Source organism: Castor canadensis, chromosome 8 (genome assembly GCF_047511655.1).
Source record: "Castor canadensis chromosome 8, mCasCan1.hap1v2, whole genome shotgun sequence".
NCBI lineage: Eukaryota > Metazoa > Chordata > Mammalia > Rodentia > Castoridae > Castor > Castor canadensis.
Window position 1 is genome coordinate 6,635,167 of NC_133393.1, and position 20,183 is coordinate 6,655,349.

General features: G+C 38.1%; 1 protein-coding gene across 9 annotated transcripts in view; it reads left to right on the forward strand.

Annotated features, from left to right (window-relative positions):
• Positions 1–20,183, forward strand: part of Pkhd1 (PKHD1 ciliary IPT domain containing fibrocystin/polyductin) — a 468,594-nt gene that overhangs the window by 54,658 nt on the left and 393,753 nt on the right. For all 9 annotated transcript variants that reach the window (XR_012450616.1, XR_012450617.1, XR_012450618.1 and 6 more), the window contains 7 exons: positions 1,780–1,961; positions 2,855–2,977; positions 4,324–4,429; positions 4,918–5,193; positions 12,536–12,666; positions 14,542–14,677; positions 19,604–19,799. Coding sequence is in view for 6 of the 9 variants with exons in the window: in XM_074081972.1 (XP_073938073.1) it covers positions 1,780–1,961; positions 2,855–2,977; positions 4,324–4,429; positions 4,918–5,193; positions 12,536–12,666; positions 14,542–14,677; positions 19,604–19,799 (1,150 nt within the window). In the remaining 3 variants the exon portion in view is untranslated. The remainder of the gene's footprint in view (positions 1–1,779; positions 1,962–2,854; positions 2,978–4,323; positions 4,430–4,917; positions 5,194–12,535; positions 12,667–14,541; positions 14,678–19,603; positions 19,800–20,183) is intronic.

Sequence of the window (20,183 nt, forward strand, 5' to 3'; positions counted from 1 at the left end):
CACATTTTGATTCTGTGTTCACAGCACCTACTCCTCTTGTATCTCAACACCTCCTCTACCTCTCTGAAATAAGGATACACGATTAGATTGAGGACTTACCTGCATAAGCAAACTCTTCCTCTCAATCTCTTACCTTCACCATGACTTTTGTCACATAAGATAATATTCATTCTTTTGCCTTGTAAGGTAATACTTATTCATTCTGGGGTTTGGGTTATTGACATATCTCTCAGGGGGGTCACAATTCAGCCAGCTATTCTGAGGTTCTCTAGAAGGTCACACAAACAGTTGATGGCAGGGCCAGGATGTGAACTTGGGTATTTGAGACTCAGGTTAGTCCTCCTCTTTCTGTAGTTTCTGAAGCCAAGGTCCATGGCATCATGTCCTTTAAGGCTAAACTCAAGGGTGACACCATGTACTGTTGAAGACTTTAGCAGTAATGGCAAATGTAGAAAGAGATTGCAGATACAATTAGCATAATATTTAAAAAATCTTCAAGAATATACACTTGAAGAATATTCATAAGGGTCAGATTTATGGGTGATCAGAAGGGAGGCTCAGGAAACTCAAGAGAGGCTGGGTAGTAGTTGGTACATGGCCCCAAAGTCCTTTTTCCTTCTCACGCAGAAGGATGCTAGACTTGCAAAGGATATTCTTGGGTGGGAAGTGCAGAGGGTTGTTTTTACTATAACTGTGCAACTTAGGAAAAGTTGAAGGTCTTTCATCTTTTAGAGTCTGATGAATGGTTAAGTGCTAACAGTGCTCTACCTCTATGAAGTTCAAGAGATTATCTGTAGAGAGACGCCGTGTTTTATTGGTGATGTTCATCACATCATTAGCTGCAGAACAACTAAGAGAAATCAGCCTTCATCTGGCCTTCTGAAATGATGATGGGTCTGAAATTATGTATAAACATAGAAAATCTTTTTTAAGTGGTGAGACTTTTGTTTGCATTGTGGAAGTACAAATGGTATTTTATTAACCTTTCAGGACAGCATGGAATTCAAGAGGAAGGCTCTTGAGTAGGGAGAAGTCAGCTGGGGCTTTAATCTAAACCTGTTTCACTGAGTTGGCAAGCTTTTGAATACCATTAGGGCTCATTTTCCTCATCTCTAAAGTAGACATTAGGGTGCCAAATGACCCACCTCACAGGGCTGTTGGGAGTAACTAATGAAATGGAAACTTTTGGTAAAGTATGAAGCAGGGTTCAAACACAGAGCTTTGTTATTTCTCTGTGGGGATGTGGAATGGGGAAGCAGGTGGTTGGGCTTAAAGGAAATTCTAATAGAGAAACCAAAGTTAAGTGCCAACATTCCTCGGCTGGATTGGCTAAGTTTTTATGAGTGTCAGCTGCTGTATGCCTCCCCCGCTCCCTGTGAAAAGTGGCCAACTTTTCTCTGTTCACAGGGCTAAATTTTTCCAGGGAAAACCCAATATTTAATTATATTTTCAGCCATTATAAGATATCTGGAGCTTACATTTCGAGTTGACAGTTGAGATTGTTTTGTCTGACATTCTGTGTTTTCTGCTTGCCATGTGATAAGATACTGATGAAAGGTATTACAATGTCAAACGTGGGCATCTACTTGTATTTGCCTTGGGAAAAATGGTTTAACTAAGGCTGAAGGTTCTCTTGAAGATATATTTGGACTTTGGAGGTCTCCTGTAAATTTATGAGGCATCCTGGTATTTATTCTCTTTTATCCTTGGCAATAAGACCCTGCCAAGGTAGATTAATTAATGTCTTTGTGTTTTCTATATCAAAACCTTTCCTCACAGATGTCCCTGTACATATTTCTGCTAGTCAGCTTCAAAAGCTCCTACAGGGGAATGCTGATGACTTCACATCCAGATTTCTCAATGCTACTGACTTCACTGTGGACGATCTAAACTCTTGCTATGAACACGTATGGACCCTTTACTGGACTACCCAGATTGGGGACTTGCCCAATTTTATCATGGTATGTATGCCCATCCCTTTCTGTAGTGTGGGTTTGGTGCCCTGGAGAAATTTTTTAAAAAAGGAAGTCAGAATTATATGAATAAAACTGTCATTGATTATTAATTTTGTTGGAATGTTGGAGTAAATAGATCCTAGGATCTCTCCTTCTAGAAGTTTTTAATGCATATTTTACATCTTATATCCCTGATAAAGCAATTTAAACCCAGTGTCGCCTTCCCTAGCACAGTGTAGGTATAAAAGTTGTTGGTCATTGTCCACCATGCAAAATTCCACATCTGTTATTGGATAATTTAAGCAGATGTGATTGACTTGGATTATCATGGAGGCAGATGGCATTGCAGAAGGAAGTTTAGAAAAGGATTTGCTGTCCTTGGATAATGACAAAGCCAGATGCTCTTGCATATTTAGGGTTTAAAAATAATGTAATGATCATCTAGCATTTGGTTATTATAAAATGAAGCCTAAGATGAAATTTTATCACAGTTATGGGTCAGGTAGTTTTCAAACAAAATCCTGTGGTGGAGACTGAAGAAGGAGGGGAGTTTGCTCTTCAAAGCACTGTATTCTGATGTTTCATTTTAATATTTTAGATTGCAAACATATAAAATAGAGAAGCAAATAGAAGCAAAATACAGCAAGAGTTAGAAGATTGGTTTGCTGTGCATCTTTTAGCAATTTCATTGCAAATGAATATCCCTGTAATCTACTGAGCACTCATTACCCATTGCTTACTCTGAGGTTTCTAGATCTCAATTCTTTGTCAGTTCAATTTCACTTTATTTCTACCTGATTATCTCAAACAGAATGTAAAAAAAAAAACCTCATCCTTTTCTAAATCAAGAGTACATTTCTGTTCCATGACAAAATTCACCGGAAATGTAACCATTTCAGGTCTCTGATCAAAATCTCTCCGGAGTGAATCCTGCTGCAACCACTCGTGTGGTATATGATGGTGGAGTTTTCCTTGGACCCATATTTGGAGACATGTTGGCTACTGCAAACCAGCAAACTCAGGTGAGAGTGAATGGGCCACCCAAAGTGCAAGTACCAGTTTAAAGTCTAACTCAGCCCCTCACCCATTTGTAATGTGAGCCAATTGGCTTAGCTCCCAAGAGTCATTTTTCCCACTGGTAGGTGGTACAATGACAGTTGTCCTTTTTCTACTTCCACAGGGTATGTAAGGCACCATGAAAATATCAATGCTTTGTAATCATATTTGGTTATAATTATTAATGCTATTTTTATAGTACCTCTCTAGCTAAATATGATTTATGCATCCACACGGGGGCAATGGAAAATAAATGGACTAAAGTCAACTTCTTTTATCTTTAAAATGTCCTTTTGTCTTCCCCAACTGCCTGAATTCCTGCGATAACTCTTCTGCTTTTAAAAAATACAAAAGGATAAGGAGTAACATAACCAACAACTAGGCTCAAACTTAGAATTGACTGTTGTTAATATTCTTTTAAGTTTATATTTTTGTCTTAATGAAAAAGAAAACATACATAAAATTGAAGTGTTCTTTATCACCCATGTCATTCAGGTACCCTCTTCTCTTCACAAGCAGCCGCTATAAATATCATATGTGTGCATTTAATCCATTTTTAAATATGTATATAGAATCAATTGAGTTGTATCTTTTTTTGCTTTACCATTTCTAAGTGTTGTTTGAAATAACATTAATTCCAATGAAAGGGAAAGATATACTTTTTTTTTTTCATTACTGGAGATTGAACCCAGGGCCTTGCACATGTTTGGCACGTGCTCTACCACTTGAGCCACTCTCCCAGCCCTGTCTTTTCTTAGGAATGTACCATTCTAGGACAAAAATTGCTACAAACAAAATATCCAAATGCACTTTGTCTTTAGTTATATATTCATGAAGCAAAGGTCTTTACTAGCAAAGAAAGCTTCCTACAAAGTGAGTACCTAATCAAAAATACAGCGATAAGAAGTTCTTGTGGAGTGTAAGTTTTTGAAATTTACTTTCAGATGTCAGAGAGGAAATCTAAAGATTTAGTGTTTCTATTGTGTGCAGTGGCATGTGCCTGTCATCCCAGTTGCTTGAGAGACTGTGGCAGGAGGATCACTTGAGCTCAGGGGTGAAAAGTTTTCAAAAGAAAAAAATTAAGCATGAAACCTGCATAATTGCATAAACGAATTTCAGCATTTCCATCACCGTTTAAGAAAGTTTGACATGTTCTGGCCATTCACTTAAACTGGAAAAAATCGAAGAAAGAAGCAAGAATAAGTGGCTCATTAACACATTTTAGTTTGGGAAATCTTCACAAATGCTTTATGACTATCCTTGACTGTATGGAATGCATACATTTGATGTCAGTTCTTTTACCTTTTCTCAGGTGACTGTGCGAGTGAATGACATACCAGCACATTGCCCAGTCTCCTGTCCTTTCCAGTACCTCCAAGGGTCAACTCCCAGGGTCCACTCTGTGTGGTATTCTCTTGGTATGGCTTGTGACTTAGCACTGAGATAGACATGAATCTTATATTCAGTGATTTTGTTAGAGGCCAGGTAACTGGTGATGGTTGGGTAGAAGATGCAACTGTTCCTTAAGTGGAGGTTTGAGTAATGCAGCAGAAAGTGTAGTTTTGGTCCATATAAGGGATATGGTTATCTGAAATAGGGGGAGGGGGCAGTGGAGTTTTGATGACTTAAAATGCTTTATTTTTGTTTGTCCCTTATTTTAAAATATTCTTTTTATTTTGTTTTTCTTCTTCTTTTTTTAAAATTAAGCAGTGACTTCTTACTGCTAGCTTGAGAACATTTAAGATGACTGCTGTACACTACAATAAATACAGTTGTGAAATATTGGTGTAGTATATTTTGTGAGGGGAAGACGAAAGAGAATAAGCATTTGATACAGTAAGGTCTCTTACTTGGAGTGATCTCTCTCAGAGATAATTTGGTTTTTCAAATGTCTTCCTTCTTTTAGACGGTGACATCAGCCTCCTGGTTCATATTATTGGAACTGGTTTCTCTGGTGACCCCCAGTCCATACAGGTTACAGTGAACAAAGCAAGTTGCAAAGTTGTTCTCTCAAACCACACAAATGTGGCCTGTCGGACAGACCTGCTGCCAGTGGGAAGGCATGAGATCTCGATGTTGGTGAGACCCTTTGGTCTTGCTGTCAATGCCAGTGGAGAAGGATTCTTCCTATATGTAGAACCCAGACTGGACACGGTGGAGCCTAGCAGAGCTGCAGAGATTGGTAATCTGGGCGGGGCCCCACTATCATCTGACCCTCAAAAGCTAGGGTTCCTGCTACTCTGGAGAAATCTTTTCCTGACTAATATATAGCACATCCACTATGATTCTCAGCTTTTTGTTTTCAAACATTTCTGCAAATGGGCAGCAGACCTTGAGCCCTCAAATGAATTCACTTACCACATAGAGAGTATAGTTTGGTGTCAGGCATAATTGGGCCAGTCATGGGGTCCATTGACCTAGTGCTCACAGCACTGGATTGAGAGTCAGCACATGTGCCTGGGTTTTTGTCCTATTGCAGGTCAGATGTGTGACCTTAGAAGTTGCAATTAGTTTTATAAGACTTAGTTTCCTAATAGCGACAGAGAGAAGGAACCTCTTCTAAGTAGCCAAACATCCTAAATGCCTACAACTGCTCAAAAGATGAATTATGCCCACCCTTTTTTAGGTGAAGTAATGCTGGTTTTAAGAGGAAAGTCACTTTTCAAGACTGCACATGGAAGGAGGCAGGGCTAGAGTGCAAACCAGATGCTGTCCTGCCAAGACTCTTACTGATTCTTCATACCATGCTGCCTTGCTTATAGAATGTCCTAATGATGTTTCATTTATAGGAATACGTATCTTTGTGTGATAGTTAAGTGAGTCAATGGGTGGGAAAGCTGCTTTAAAAGTAAAATTACTTGACACGTGTGAAATTCAGGCCTTGCCTCTCCACTAGGAACTTTATACAAGGTTGGTATTTTATAGATGTGTCTTAGCTGAGGCACATCTAGACACTTGTCTAGCATGCAGAGCTGACTACTTTTCGAGTAGTGGGGAATCCAGAGGCACTAGGTCTTGTCAATATTAGCCTGATGGATTGAGTCTTAGTTACCTGGAAAACCAGAGATTTCTCCATGACTTCCTGCTTTCTAAGGGATGCTATTTGTTAAAACAATGCAGCTGGATTGCAGCTCTCAGAAATCCTCATGGTTATGTTTGCTGACATGCACATTTTGGAGCATAAGACTCTTTTCCTTAATGCTTTGGATTTTTGTCATTGTTTATTCTGGCACCCAAAGGCCTGTAGCTTAGGACACATTTCAAAGCAGTGTGTTCTGGCCACAAACTCATTGTTCAAAGGAACAGTTTGTTTCTGACTGTGCTCTTCCTAAAAGAATGAGTCATGAGGTCCACCCACTTCATTTTTGCACATAAAACAGAGCAGACTCTTATTTCTCAGTGATTTCAGCAAGAATCCAGATAATACGATGCTCAAAGTAAAAGACTGTGTTCTTTAGTGATCCAGTAATTACTGGTTTGAGTTTAAGGTATGTAATAGTCTTCTCACTAGATTCCTCACAGACTTTGGTCATCTTAAAAAGTTACCTTTGCAGTTAAGGCCACAGTAATCTTCAGCCCTTCTACTGGATTGTAGACATCTTATAGGCGAAGAGGTGATTCAGTCATGCTTCCCCTTGCACAGGTAGCGTGACTGACTGTCCCTGTTTGCCTAAGACTGGAGAGTTCCCAGAATGCAAGACTTTCAGTTTTAAAACCAGGGTGCATATATGGAAGGTAGAGATAGGAACGGATTATGGTTTGAAGACAACCTGGGCTATGAGTTCATGAGAACACATCTCAACAAATGAAATCTGGGCATGGCGGTACACACCTATCACCCCAGCTCTGCAGTAAGGATAAATAGGGGGATTGCAGGTCAAGCCAGCCTAGGCGTAAACATGAGATCCTATTTGAAAAATAACTAAAGCAAAAAGGTCTGGGGTTGGCTCAAGTGCAAGATCACTTTCTAGCAAGTGCAAGGCCCTGAGTTAAAGCAACAATAACAAAAACAGAATACAGAACTCTTAATACTGAAAATCAGTCCCAGGAGAATTGGAATGAGTTGGTCACTCTATCAGGGCACACTGTACCAACAATATGTAGTAAGGGGATTGTCATCCCCTAAGTTTTTAGTAAATGGTGGAGAACTGAGAAGGGATAATTCCAGGTAGGTGCAAATTAAACTTATTAAGACAAAGGGTGGGAAGAGAAGGGGAAGCTCTAGCTGTCACTTTTTTCATTACTGCATTTAAATGTTCCTGTTAATGCTGCTTGTTCTCTGCCTCCTATGCACTCACTCAGCACTAAGTGTGCCACCATGTACAGAGGCTTGTGCTGGCTGATGATGTAATTACAGTGTGGCCCTAGACTAGTAATATCTGGAGTTTTAGACCCATCTCAGACCTGCTGAATCAATGTGTGCCTTAATATGATCATCAGACAGTCTGTACTAAAGTACAGTTTGAGAAACTCTGCTTTGGCGATTCAAAGAAGACTATCAGCAAGGAACTTAAGTAAGAGTTGAGTATGGGATGAAAATATATGATATGATCACCTCTTACCCGTATGCTGAAGCACCCTCAAAGGGATTTTTTAGGACAATATTGGCTTTGCCTCCCATATTCTTAAGATGGAGTTACCCTTTCCTTAGGTATGGACCCCTATGAGGCACCTTTTGAATGAGAATGGTACCTTTCCAATTTCTCATAATCACTATCAACAAAGTCACGGTAACCATTAATTTAGCTCTTATGATGTGTCAGACACTATTAATGCTGGGGATACAGTAAATAAAAAGAGGTTCTGCTCTTGGGTAGGTGGTAGTAAGTGTTTTGGACAAAAATAAAGAAGGGAAGGGGAGAAGAGTAATGGAGGGGATTTTTGGATAGGAGGCCCATTGGCATTGGAGAAAGACATGGATGACCCTGGAGAGTGGCATGGATGATGTAAAGGGATGAACCCTGGGAAAACAATGGGGAAGAGAATTTGAGGCAGCAGGAACATCAAGTGATGTCTTGAGTCAGAATGAGCTTGGTTTGTTCTCAGAGCACCAAAGACGTCATTGTAGCTGGAGTAGACTGAACAAGGGGAGAGGGGAGGAGATGAGCACGAGAAAACCAAATGTTGTTAGGGACCATGAAAGGATGCTGGTTTCCATTCTGCATAGGATAGGGCCAATGGAGAATTTATGTAAAGTGGTGTAATCTGACATAGGCTGTTGCATGAGGATAATCTGTAGGGGAGACAATGATGGAAACAGAAAGACCAGTTAGGAAGCCATTGTCATTTAACAAAGAGACTATGTTGTCTTGGGCATGACAATATGTCTTGGAAAGGGTAAAGCTACCCCATTCCTGTTTTACACTCTACGTCTTTTTTGAACTTAAAAAAGTGATGTATATTCCCATACCATACATTTTACTTTTTGAAAGTTTATGATTCAGTGGTTTTCAGTATGTTCACAAAGTTGCACACATTTTAATTCAAAAACATTTTTATCACTCCTAAAAGGAATCTTGGGTTCATATGAGTTTTTCTCACTATTCCTCCCTCTACTCAGTCCCTAGCCACCACTGATCTAGTTTCTGTCTCAAGGAATTTGCCTATTTTGGACATTTAACATAAACGTCCCATATGTAATCTTTTCTTTCCGGCTTCTCTATTTAATATAATGATTTTAGGGTTCATCTATGTTGTAGCATGCTCAGTACGTCATTCCATTTTGTGACTAAATTATATTCCATTGTCTAGAAATACCACATTTTGTTTACCCATTCACCTCATGATGTGCATTGAGGTTGTTTCTACTGGTTTTGTTTTCTTTTTTATGCTAGCCATCTTAATGGGTATAAAGTAGCATTCACTGTGGCCTTGATTTTTAAAATGTATTTTTAAAGTGATTTATAATACTGAGCATCTTTTAATTTATTTGTTGGCCATTTGTATACCTTCTTGGAGAAATGCCAACTCAAATCCTTTGCCAATTTTTAAAATTGGGTATTTTCATTTTATTGTTGAGTTGTACTTTTTATATATTCTGGTTTGTAATATCATATATATGATTTACAAACATTGTGTCCTATTCTATGGAATGTTTTCTCATTTTTAAATAGTATTACTTGAGGCATAGAATTTTAAAATTTTGGTGAAGTCCAATTTATCTTTGTTGTGATTACTTGTGTTTTTGGTATCATATCTAAGAACACACTGATTAATCTAGTGTTACAAAGACTCATGTCTATGTTTTTAAAAGAATTTTATAGTTCAGCTCTTGTACTGATGCATTTTGAGGTAAGTTTTGTATCCAGTCCTAATTTGCCAAGGCTGGTATAGTCCCATACTGTAAACTGGGCCTTAAACAACAAGTATTTATTATCTCACAGTTCCAGGACCAGAAGTCTGAGATAATTTCATTCTTCTTTGTGAGTGACTACTTCTCCATTGTGTATACATACTATTTTCTTTAACCATTCATCAGTTAATGAACTTTTGATTTGCATTTTTCTTTTGTTTGTAAAATTTATTTTTATAATTTTTACATGTATTTACATGTGTATATATTATTTTGTCTACCTCCCCACGCTGCATTTTCTGATGGCTAAGAATATTGGATTTTTAAATGCATTTATTGGCTGTTTGTACTTCTTTTGAAAAGTATCTGTTCAGTTCATTTGCCCATCCGTTGATTGGATTATTTTCTCTTTTGGTATTTAATTTTTTGAATTCTTTACAAATCCTGGATGCTAATCCCCTCTCAGATGAAGAGTTGACATAGTTTTCTCCTGTTCCATAGGCTGGTCTTTACCTGGTAATTGTTTCCTTTGATGTGCAGAAGCTTTTCAGTCTGATGTCACCCCATTTCTCCATTCTTGCTCTTATTTCCTGAGCTTTTGAAAACCTCTTTAGAAAGCCATTACCTATGCTTGTGTCTTGAGGTATTAGTCCCCTATGTTTTCCTCTAGTAGTCTCAAAGTTTTAGGTTTTACATTAATATCTTTGATTTCGAGTTGGTTTTCATGCAGGGCGAGCGATAGGGATCTAGTTTCAGTCTTCACATGGATCTCCAATTTTTTGTTAAAGAGCTGTCTTCTCCACCCTGTTTTTGGCACCTGTGTGGAAAATCAGATGGCTGTAGCTGCATGGGCTTACTTCTGGGTCCTCTGTTCTAATCCATGGCCCTGGTGTCTGTTTTTGTGCCAGGACTCTGTTGTTTTGTTACTATGGTAACTTCAATCCTTTGTGTATGGATATGCAGTTATCCTCTTTTGCATATGTGTTAAAATATTAGTATAACTTGCACTACTAGAAGTGGAATAGTTGAAAATTTGCTAAATATAAAATATCCTCTTTAGATACTGTACTATTTATTCTCTATGTAAGTATGCATAAGCAAGTGTATTAACATCTTACAAACACACCGTGCATTCAAGGGTTTATCATCTCATAGGAGAAAAACAGCAATCACTAGAGTTTTAATTTGTACTTATTTCATTAAATGAAAATTGAATATATTTTCATATGCTTAAGAGGCATTATATTTTCTTTTCAGTGAACTGTTCATCACCTTAGTGCATTATTTCCAGTAGGATTGTTGTTGTTTCTCACTGATTTTTAAGAAATTTTTTGTATCAAGGATATTAGCCATTTTTATATTTGTCATTTTTCTATTTGTTTCTATTTCTATAATTCATTTTATATAATAATATATACTTCCGTTTATGACCTCAAGGCTTGTAACAGAAATACTTAGAGTGGATTTTCAAACTCTGAAATATAAAAATAAAAATTCTGCCATGTCTTCTTTTTTCGTGCTTTTTTAGGTTTAAGTATTTGAAGAATTTAGAATTTAGTTTTGGTAAAAAAATGTGAGGTAAAAATTCAGATTTAATTTTTTCAGCACTGCTCACTTATTTTATTTACTCAGTAGGTGAAATATCATCTTTATCATGCACTATACCCCATATTTACTGGACTTCTTCCTGGACTCCGTGTTCTGTCCGCTGACTTGTCTGTCTGGGCATGCTCTATTGTTACATGCTAATGTGGTATATTTCAATGTCTACAGGAAGACTATTTCACCCTTATTTTTGAAACTTTTTTCCTGGCTATGCTTGTACTTTAGAACCATGTCTAATTTGATTGCAAATTATATTTATATTTCATTGGAATTGCATTGATGTTTTTGTTTAATTTAGATAAATCAGGATCTTTACTCTTTCTATCCATTTATTTTAGTTTTCTTATCTAAGTTTTAATCTATCATTAAGCTCTTTAGCAGTATTTAAAGATTTTCTTCAAGTCTTTTCATTTTTTTGAGTTTTTTCTTGTGGAGTCTGTTTCCAGATATTGCAATTTTTATGCTGCTATTGTACATTGATCTTTTCTTGCATTTTATTGTCTAACTTAGAAGACTAATGCAGTCTTGCTCTGACTCTTTCGGCAAGCTAAATATTTAACTTCAGGATATTATTCTACCCAGGCACATTGTCCCAATGCTTGCATTAGGTTGAATAAGTTCACTTTTCTCTCCCTGACGTGCACTGCTCCCCACTTTCAAGGGGCACAAGTCTCCATTTGGTGGCCTTCACTGCTCTCTTAAATCGCCTTCTGGGGAGATGGCAGACCTGAATCTGTTCCCTCATCAACAATAGGTGACTTTTCTAGCCAGGGGTGTGGCATACACCTGTAGTCCCAGCTATTCGGGAGGCTAAGGGTATTCGTGAGGCTTGAACCACTACACTTAAGAGCAGTCTGGGTAACATAACGAGAACTTGTCTCAAAACAAAACAAAACAAAACAAAACAGGACAAAACAAATAAAAACCCTGAATAAGTGGGTTTTCTGTTCATCAGCTGGGCTAAAGGCTATCCTACCAAATAGGAAATTGTGTCATGGTCTCAGTGGGACTGGCACTATCTCTCTTCTTAGTGACACCCGAGATGAGGTGATGGGACTTTTAGGGGTTGCTCGTCAGTGGTCAGCAGAGAAATCCTGATGGAAGTGGATGCTGACAACAGACAATTCTGTACCACTGTGGTGACTGGAACTCACCAAGTCGGAAAGGCTGATGTCATCATTTCTAGATGAGGAAATGAGGACTGGTGAGCTCGGGTACTGTAAACAAGTTGCTGTAAGTGACAGTGTGATCTCAGGTTGTCACTTTGGGCCCACTGCTTTTCCTACCATGATTCTATCTTACACTGGGTTTCTTTTCTCAGGAAAAGAGAAAGTGATATAGGATTGGCAGGAATGATGTTTTAGAATCTAGGTCAGCAAGTTTTCAGAGACTACTTCTCTGACTCGTGGCAACAATTTAACTGTATATTTTATTCTTAAAAGTTCCGGGGATGCACATGTCTCTTCATGTGGTAGTTTATATATTTCAATTCAGTCTTTTTCCACAGTTTGAACATTGCCTTGTGTTTTAACTAAAGAGTTTCATTTTATTCTCTCTTGTGGGTAATTAATTTTTGTCTGCCTATATGGCTGTGAAATTGCAAATGAAAATGCTGTATTTATTACAGGAGGACTTTGGGTCACCATCCGAGGCTCTAGTTTGGAAGGTGTTAGCCTAGTGTTATTTGGATCTCAGCCTTGTGCCATCAATGCCACCGTAAGCAATTCACGAGGAATTCAATGCAAGGTTCCACCCAGGGTAAGCGGAATCTTGGTGCCTCCTTCTGTCTGGGTGAGCAACCGTGATTAATGTAAGATTTTCAGCAAATCACTTCTTATACATTGTTTTGGTACGAAGACCCCACCTTCAACCAATACCAGTTAATTCCTTTAAAAACAGGCAAATTAGGCAGTCTGTGCCCACACTTTCAGTAAGTGTTAGTGCTGTAGAATAAAGTTACAAACTTATAAGCAAATGACAAATAGCTTAGTTTTCACAGGCAATTTTATTTTCCGGTATGGATATTAATGATTGAATTTGGAAAATTCTAAAATGCCTGGTTCCCACAAAATAGCTTCTTAGTTGTTTCCATTAAAAATAAATCCCCGCATTCCTCTTTCCTTTCTGTTGATGCTCTCTTTTGGCCCATGGAGGGGCTTGAGTGAGGTCCTTCCCTGGTACAGTTGGTGAAAATTGCTCTCAGAGCTGCAGTGGGACTTTCTATTCAGAGTTGACACCAGAGCCATCAACAGTCCTAGAATGCAATGATCCCAGAAGATGGCTGTCCACTGAACAAATAAAGATGCCCTGCAAGATAGGGTTCAGAATATCCTTTGATCCAGTGATCCTATGATTTTTATCTCATCCAGTTCCTTAAATATTATGAAATGCTAACTTTTATATGTAAACTACAGCCAACTCCAATATGTAGTTGCAGTGTAATTTGTTTAACTATTCCCTATTACTGGGCATTTAGATAATTTCTAAATTTCCCTTACTATAAACAACAGAGTTTTGACCATCTTAATAACTACATCTTTGAGCACATTTATTTTCTCAGGACTAATTGATCTAAATTTTAAAGCTTTTGATATCTAGTATCCTGCTGTTTGGAATTCTGTTTTCAATTTATACCCCCCACCATCACTTTGCAAGTTTCTCAGTTTTGGTACTCTGGCCAACCATGGTATTATCACTTTAATATATTTGCCATTTAATGGGTAAACTTTATACTGTTTGGATTTGTTTTATTGGCAGGGATAAACATTAGAAAAGCAACTCTTAATTTTGATCAAAGTAATACATGCAAAGGTTAAAAGGAAAATAGTGAAACAATCTCATGCCCCCTTTCCCTCTTTTTTCTAGTCCCCTTTTTGAAACAATCGTTTCTATTTCTTGTGAATATAATCGCACATTTTTGTTAAATCAATAGAACATGTTTACATTATAATTATTTAAATGATGCTGTAGAACCCAGGGAATATATTTTTCTTTTATAATTCTTTGTTTTTTCCCCCTAAAGTTTCTTTTTTTTCTTTTAGCATGTCTTTGTTATAATAGAAATTGATCATCTTTAAAAAAATTTTGTCATGTCAGCTATTTTTTTTTCCTTGAAGCTCTGTTTTTCCGCTTTTATGTGGTTGGCTATTTTCTAGGTTTATTTTATAGATTTCATATACTGTCCTTGATTGCTCTAATGAGTGGTTTCACTTTTTCTCAGAGTTCATATCTTCTCTTTTTTGATTTATTATTTATCTATGAGAGCCTCACCTTAATAAACAGGTCTGAAAGTACTCAGGCTTAATGGACAGGTTAGTTAGGTATAGCCATTTTTGAAATTGCCTTTTATTTTCTGGAAATAATTGTTGCATTAATTGTAAATCATTCTTATTTACTTATTAGAACAGAACATTTTTCATCTGTTCAATACTGCATTTACTTAATCTAGTACTTGTACTTGCTGCTCTGAGTGTGTGTGTGTGTGTGTGTGTGTGAGAGAGAGAGAGAGAATTGAAAGTTAGGTATATCTCTTTATCAACAACTTGGTTGAAATTAACCTTTTAAGTTAATTTAACGTGGACTTCTCTTTCCTGAAATCAAACTGAGATTTGATCTTAAAAATGGGTTTTTCAGGGGAGAAGTGGATACACTGTGAATGTGACTGTGATCGGAGGGGAATATTCCACAGTTCTTCACAGAGCATTTACATATGTCTCCTCCTTAAATCCAGTTGTTGTGTCTCTGAGCAGAAACCGAAGCAACATAGCAGGTAAGATACAGGGCACTACAAGATCTTTTTCTTTGTAGAGCATTGATCCTATAAAAAAATCAGCAGCCTATGAATTTCACTGTATTTTGGATGGAAAGGTATTTTTCTTCTGAAAAGCAAGTGACTTATTTTTATGTGGGCTGTCATTAATCTTCTTACATCCAATTTTCCCTCTGTAAAACCTGGGGCTATTCCCATCATGAAAATGATGTGAGAACTCAAAGGTAATAATTTAGTAAATATTTATTGAGCACCTAATATATTTTAATAATAATAACAAAGAATGTGAGTTTAATTTTATCCTTTTCACTAATTTATAGGATTAATAGCCTCAGTTTACACAGAAGAAAATTAAGGAATAAAGAGAGTAAGCGATTGTCTAAGATGCTACCTTTAGTCAGTAACAGAACTGGAATTTGAAGCCAGGCAGATGTGCAGATCTCAAGCACTCAGCCACTTGTACGGACAGGTACCATTTTTGGCAGCAGGCTCTGTTAGAGTAGTTACTTGATACAATTAGAGAATCAGGTGCTCTGATTAGCCAAGAATTCTTCTTTGAGATTTACTATGTATAAAAAGAATGGATTTTTTTTTTAGCACCAACCACATGAAATAATTTACCTTTTCTTGGATGATTCAGATGATACTGTGGTATGGAATGATAATAATTTCATGTCATACCAATACAGATTTGGAAAAGCAGTAGGTAACACCACTTTCTGGTTAATTGAATGCTAGATAACATTTTATAATAAGTGCGATAATCCATCAGTTATAATTATAATTCCCCAGTCATGCTGGGGATTAATTATAAAATGACCATCATATTTCCTAAAGAAAAATCTTGAATTCAAATTTTTCTGGTACTATTTTCATTTTTTGTAGCTCAAGAGTACATAAACAAAGGGAAGTACCCTGTAACTTCTGAATATTATTCAGCTCAGATAGCACAGAAGAATTTGCTGCCCCAGGCAACCAAAGTGTACAAAATTCCCTAGTGGTATAGATTCTTCCCAGTGAGGTAGAAAAGGGAGGCAGGAGCTCCATGTTGTATTCAGATTTCAGTGATTTTGGCTTTTAATAAAATTTCCTACCTATAATGAAAAGAATAAATACATTGCATCAGTGCCTCAAAGGCAGCTAGGATTAATGACCAAGATCCCAAAAAGTCATGTTATTGTTATATTCAATGCAATGCATTCTTTTCAGAATCCACACTTCCATTTAAATATTCCTATGGGCAGCATAAAGAAGAACGTGTTATAAAATCCATAAAGTATGGTGGTGATTGGGAAAGTCTTGTTAAGTTGGGATGCTACAAAGCTCCATCCAGGAAATGATGTTGCTGATGGTAGCGAAATCAAGATAAAATGGAAGAAGAAAAGAAGGAGGTGGTGAAGGGGGATGGAGGTGGGGGGATAATTCGATATGCAGGACTTTAGTATGGGTTTTGTTAAGAAAGAATTGAATCTGAATGAATCACAGCTCATCCACTTGTTAAAGAACAACTTAAAAATTAAATTTAACAGTTTACTTGTGCAAAAGAATGATCTGGGAATTTGGCAGTCCTCAGAACCAGAAGAAGTCACATAGCTCCACTGTACAGTGTGAGCAGGCAGCATTTATAGACAGAAAATGGAAGTGAGGTACTGAAATAGCTTGATTGGTCAGGGTTCCAAGTTTGCCATATTTGAGCATGATGTGTTTACTTGGCAGTCTGTGATTGGCTGAAGCTCAGCTGCTGTGATTGGCTGAAGTCAACTAGTTGTTATAAAAAATATACTCATAAATTAGACTCCCAGTTTGTTAATTACTTAGGTAGCAGTGCATTACATAGGGATTCCAGATATGGGGTTAACTGAAGGCCAAATTTAGTTTGATTTAATATACAGTTGGCCACCAGTATCCATGGGTTCTATATCTTCAGATTCAATCTACCATGGATTGAAAATGTGAGAAAAAGTTGTGTCTGCACTGAACATGTATAGGCATTTTTCCTTGTCATTTTTCTCTAAACTGTACACTACAACAGCTACTTGCATTTATATTGTATCAGGTATGGTAAACAATCTAGAGAATAATTTAAAGTACATGGGAATGTGTACGTAGGTTATATGCAAATACTTTGTTTTATAGAAGGGACCCAAGAATCCTTAGATCTTGGTGTGTGTGTGTTTGTGTGTGCTCTTGTTGTGTGTGTCCTGACACCAATCCACCATATATACTAAGGGGTGACTATGCATCTTGAGCAAGATGTTTAATTTCCCTTATCTTCAGTTTCTTCCTTTGTTATGTGAGAATAATTCTTTTAAATTTATTGTGAAAATTATAGGCAAAGCAGGTAAAAGTACCCAGTAGAGGAACCGGCATGGAATAAGCCCCTAAAATGCTCAGTTACAGTGGATGCCAGCACTTTGCTAGATCCTGAATGAGTTTAATCATGGACCTGCATGTCATCCCTCTTCACGGTACCCTGGGACCCATAAGCCCAAAAGCCTGCCAAATTCTAGTTTTTATACATGTAACTGCTTTATATACAGCAAAAAGAAACAGATTTTTAGTCACATAGCACTGGCTTGCTTTGCATACACCACAAAACTCCACTGAGGCAGCCACAGCTGCAAAAAACCCTAAAGACTGATGACCTTTGGAGCTCTCTGACTCAGAGACTGAGGGTGCCCAATCTCTGATATCCTTCTCCTGGAGTTCCCTTGCCCTCCTCTCTTTGGGGTCACCCTGAACTGTGCCTCTGGAAAGTACTCACTCTTTTGGTGAGCCTATGAAAGCACCAGCCAAATAAAGCTTGATTTGTACAATGCTGCTTTGTGGTCCTGGCTTTTCCCTTGACCCATCCTGAAATCTGTTGAACTCACTACTCGACATAGACCTCAAAATAGAGGTTGGGATGATTTGAGGAGGTGAATATGATGTGAAAGTGTGGAAGAATATGTAAATTAACTGATATTCTTTGTGTGCAATACAGTGCAGAGGTGATTGGATGGCAGTCAAATATCTGAAGGCAGTCACAGTCTCTCACCAGGCCACATCTTTCTTTGACTTTTCTACTTTTCTCCTTTAAGCAGCCTCCTTTTTCCTATAATCTACTTGGCTATTATGTCCTCTAGATTCCAACTCTGCTGTGGTTCTAAGATGTTACAGGCTGGAGAGTCTTTACAGGCACACTGAGACACAGGAACAGCAAGCACATTCATTCATTCATTCATTAAGTTGCAGACTTAATTTCCCACTCCTGCTGTTGCAGGCTGGCTTTCTCCTTCTCTATATTTTTACTTTATCTTAGCTTTAATCAGACCCTTCCCTTGCTTAGAAACCTGTGGAGGTCTCCACTGTCTACTGAATTAAGTAGAGACCCCTGGGGATTAGCTTTTCTCAGGTTCAAACACAGAAACACCATTGACTTGCCTGACTCCAACCTGTGTCTACATGCATCTGCCTTCCAGAAGGAAACCCAGTTCTCTTTCATTCTCTCCAATCAACTGATGGTTTCACTTTCTCTCCAGAGACTTACTTGGATGATTGAGAAAGTGCTAGAAAAGACTTTAGATAAAACTGTGAAACTTAGAAGTTTAATTAGAAGTCTTTTAACAGGATCTGTTTAAACATTTTTGTGTTCCTTGCAGTAGCTTCTTCACCAGACTCAATGAGTATTTGAGTTAAAAATGGAAAGGTTCATAGTACACAGCATGTTAGTAGAGTTGATAATTACTCTACAAAACTACTGAATTACGTGACAGATGGCTGGGCTCAGGCCTGGACGTTTCCATAGCAAGGCTATGAGGCCTTGCTTGATGAGTCTTCGTTTCTTCAAATGCAAAATGCCAGCCACACTCACATGCATTGTTAGGACAGCGGGAGGATCAAGTGGAAACACATGCATGAAGATGCTCTGTAAACTCTGAACTATTGTACAGAATGAGAGGTTTCCTTCTGATATTTCCACTCATACAGTCATATTCATCCCCTCTATTACTCTTTCTGATTTCTCCTTCTGCCACCACACCTTTTAAAACTTTCTTACACACCTTTTAAATGGATTTTATTATGTCCTTTGCATATGTGCATACAGTGTACTTCAACCATATTCTTCCCCACCCCCCGCCACCTCCTCAAAAATCCTGCTAGATTTTGCTAATACAGATAACTAAAACAGCACAAATTGAACTGTCGTACTCGTATATGACATTATTTTAAGGTTCGGTGTATGTTGGAGGTAGAGTTTTAAATGCCTACCAGTAGAACAGCAGAGGTTAAAGAGAAGGTCACAGGGCTCTATTGGCTGGCTACGAAGACTGTTCGCCCTCCAAACGACCTCTAGATTTGCCTTTACATTGATGTAGGGTAGTACCTCTTTTCCTTTTTTTTTTTTTAGATACTTAGGTTTGAACTCAGGGCCTTGCACTTGCTAGGCAGGCATTTTACTACACTCCTATCCTTTTTGCTTTCATTATTTTTCTGATAGGGTCTCACATTTTCCTCCAGGGCCAGCCTGGACCACAATCTTCCTACCTACAGCCTCCAGGGTACCTGGGATGATAAGCTTATTTGTTGAAATGAGGGAGGGGTCTTGCTAACATCCTCCCAACCCCTGGGCTAGCCTTAAATAACAATCCTCCCAAACTCTGCCTCCCACATAGCTGGGATTACAGGCATGAGTCACCATACTTGACAAATTAGTACTTCTTTACTGTTGGCCTGATATTTTTGCCTTTTAATCCCCTTGAGGATTTAGGTGGTACTCTGTTTTAAAAAGTTGTTAGAATTTTCATGAAAAATAGATGAATATTAAAATTTTAATTTGAGAAGTATGCATAGTATAAATGCCATGTATTTAATCTGAAAAGAAATCAATGGTTGAGGCCACAAACCCACATGTCAGAGAGGTTAATAGATTTTTTCTCAACACAGGAGGTGAGATGCTTTTTCTTGGAATGGCACTGCTGGTGAACTATACAGACCTGGATATAGAAGTCCGTGTCCAGGACATCTTGGCTCAGGTTCAAGCACAGACGGCTCTGGGCCTGGAGGTGGTGCTGCCCCCACTGCTGGCTGGCCTCCACAGGATTTCAGTCTCCATCAATGGCATCAGCATTCACTCAGAAGGGTGAGGTGGACGCTACCATTAATGTTGGGTCTGTTTGGTGGTCTAGCAATTCAGAAGGGGGAATTCTGGTTTTGAGTTAGGTCTTTTTTTTTTTTTTTTCCTTTTAAAGTGAGGAGAAAAAATCCCCAAAAACCTTGAGTTTCATAACATAAACAAATCTTGGAGACTCTCCAGACATTTCACTCCCACGACTGAGGTAGGGAAACATTTTGGCTCATTCTGGAACTTGACTGTAGTGGGGAGTTGGTGGGCATCCATATCTGAAGAAGGGAAGATTGAGTCTGGAACTTTACATAGGTGGTTCACCATGACTGCACAAGTCATATCTCCTTCCTTGCCATCATCTCTCTCTTTTCCCTGACAGCCCTCTGTCTATTATTTCTC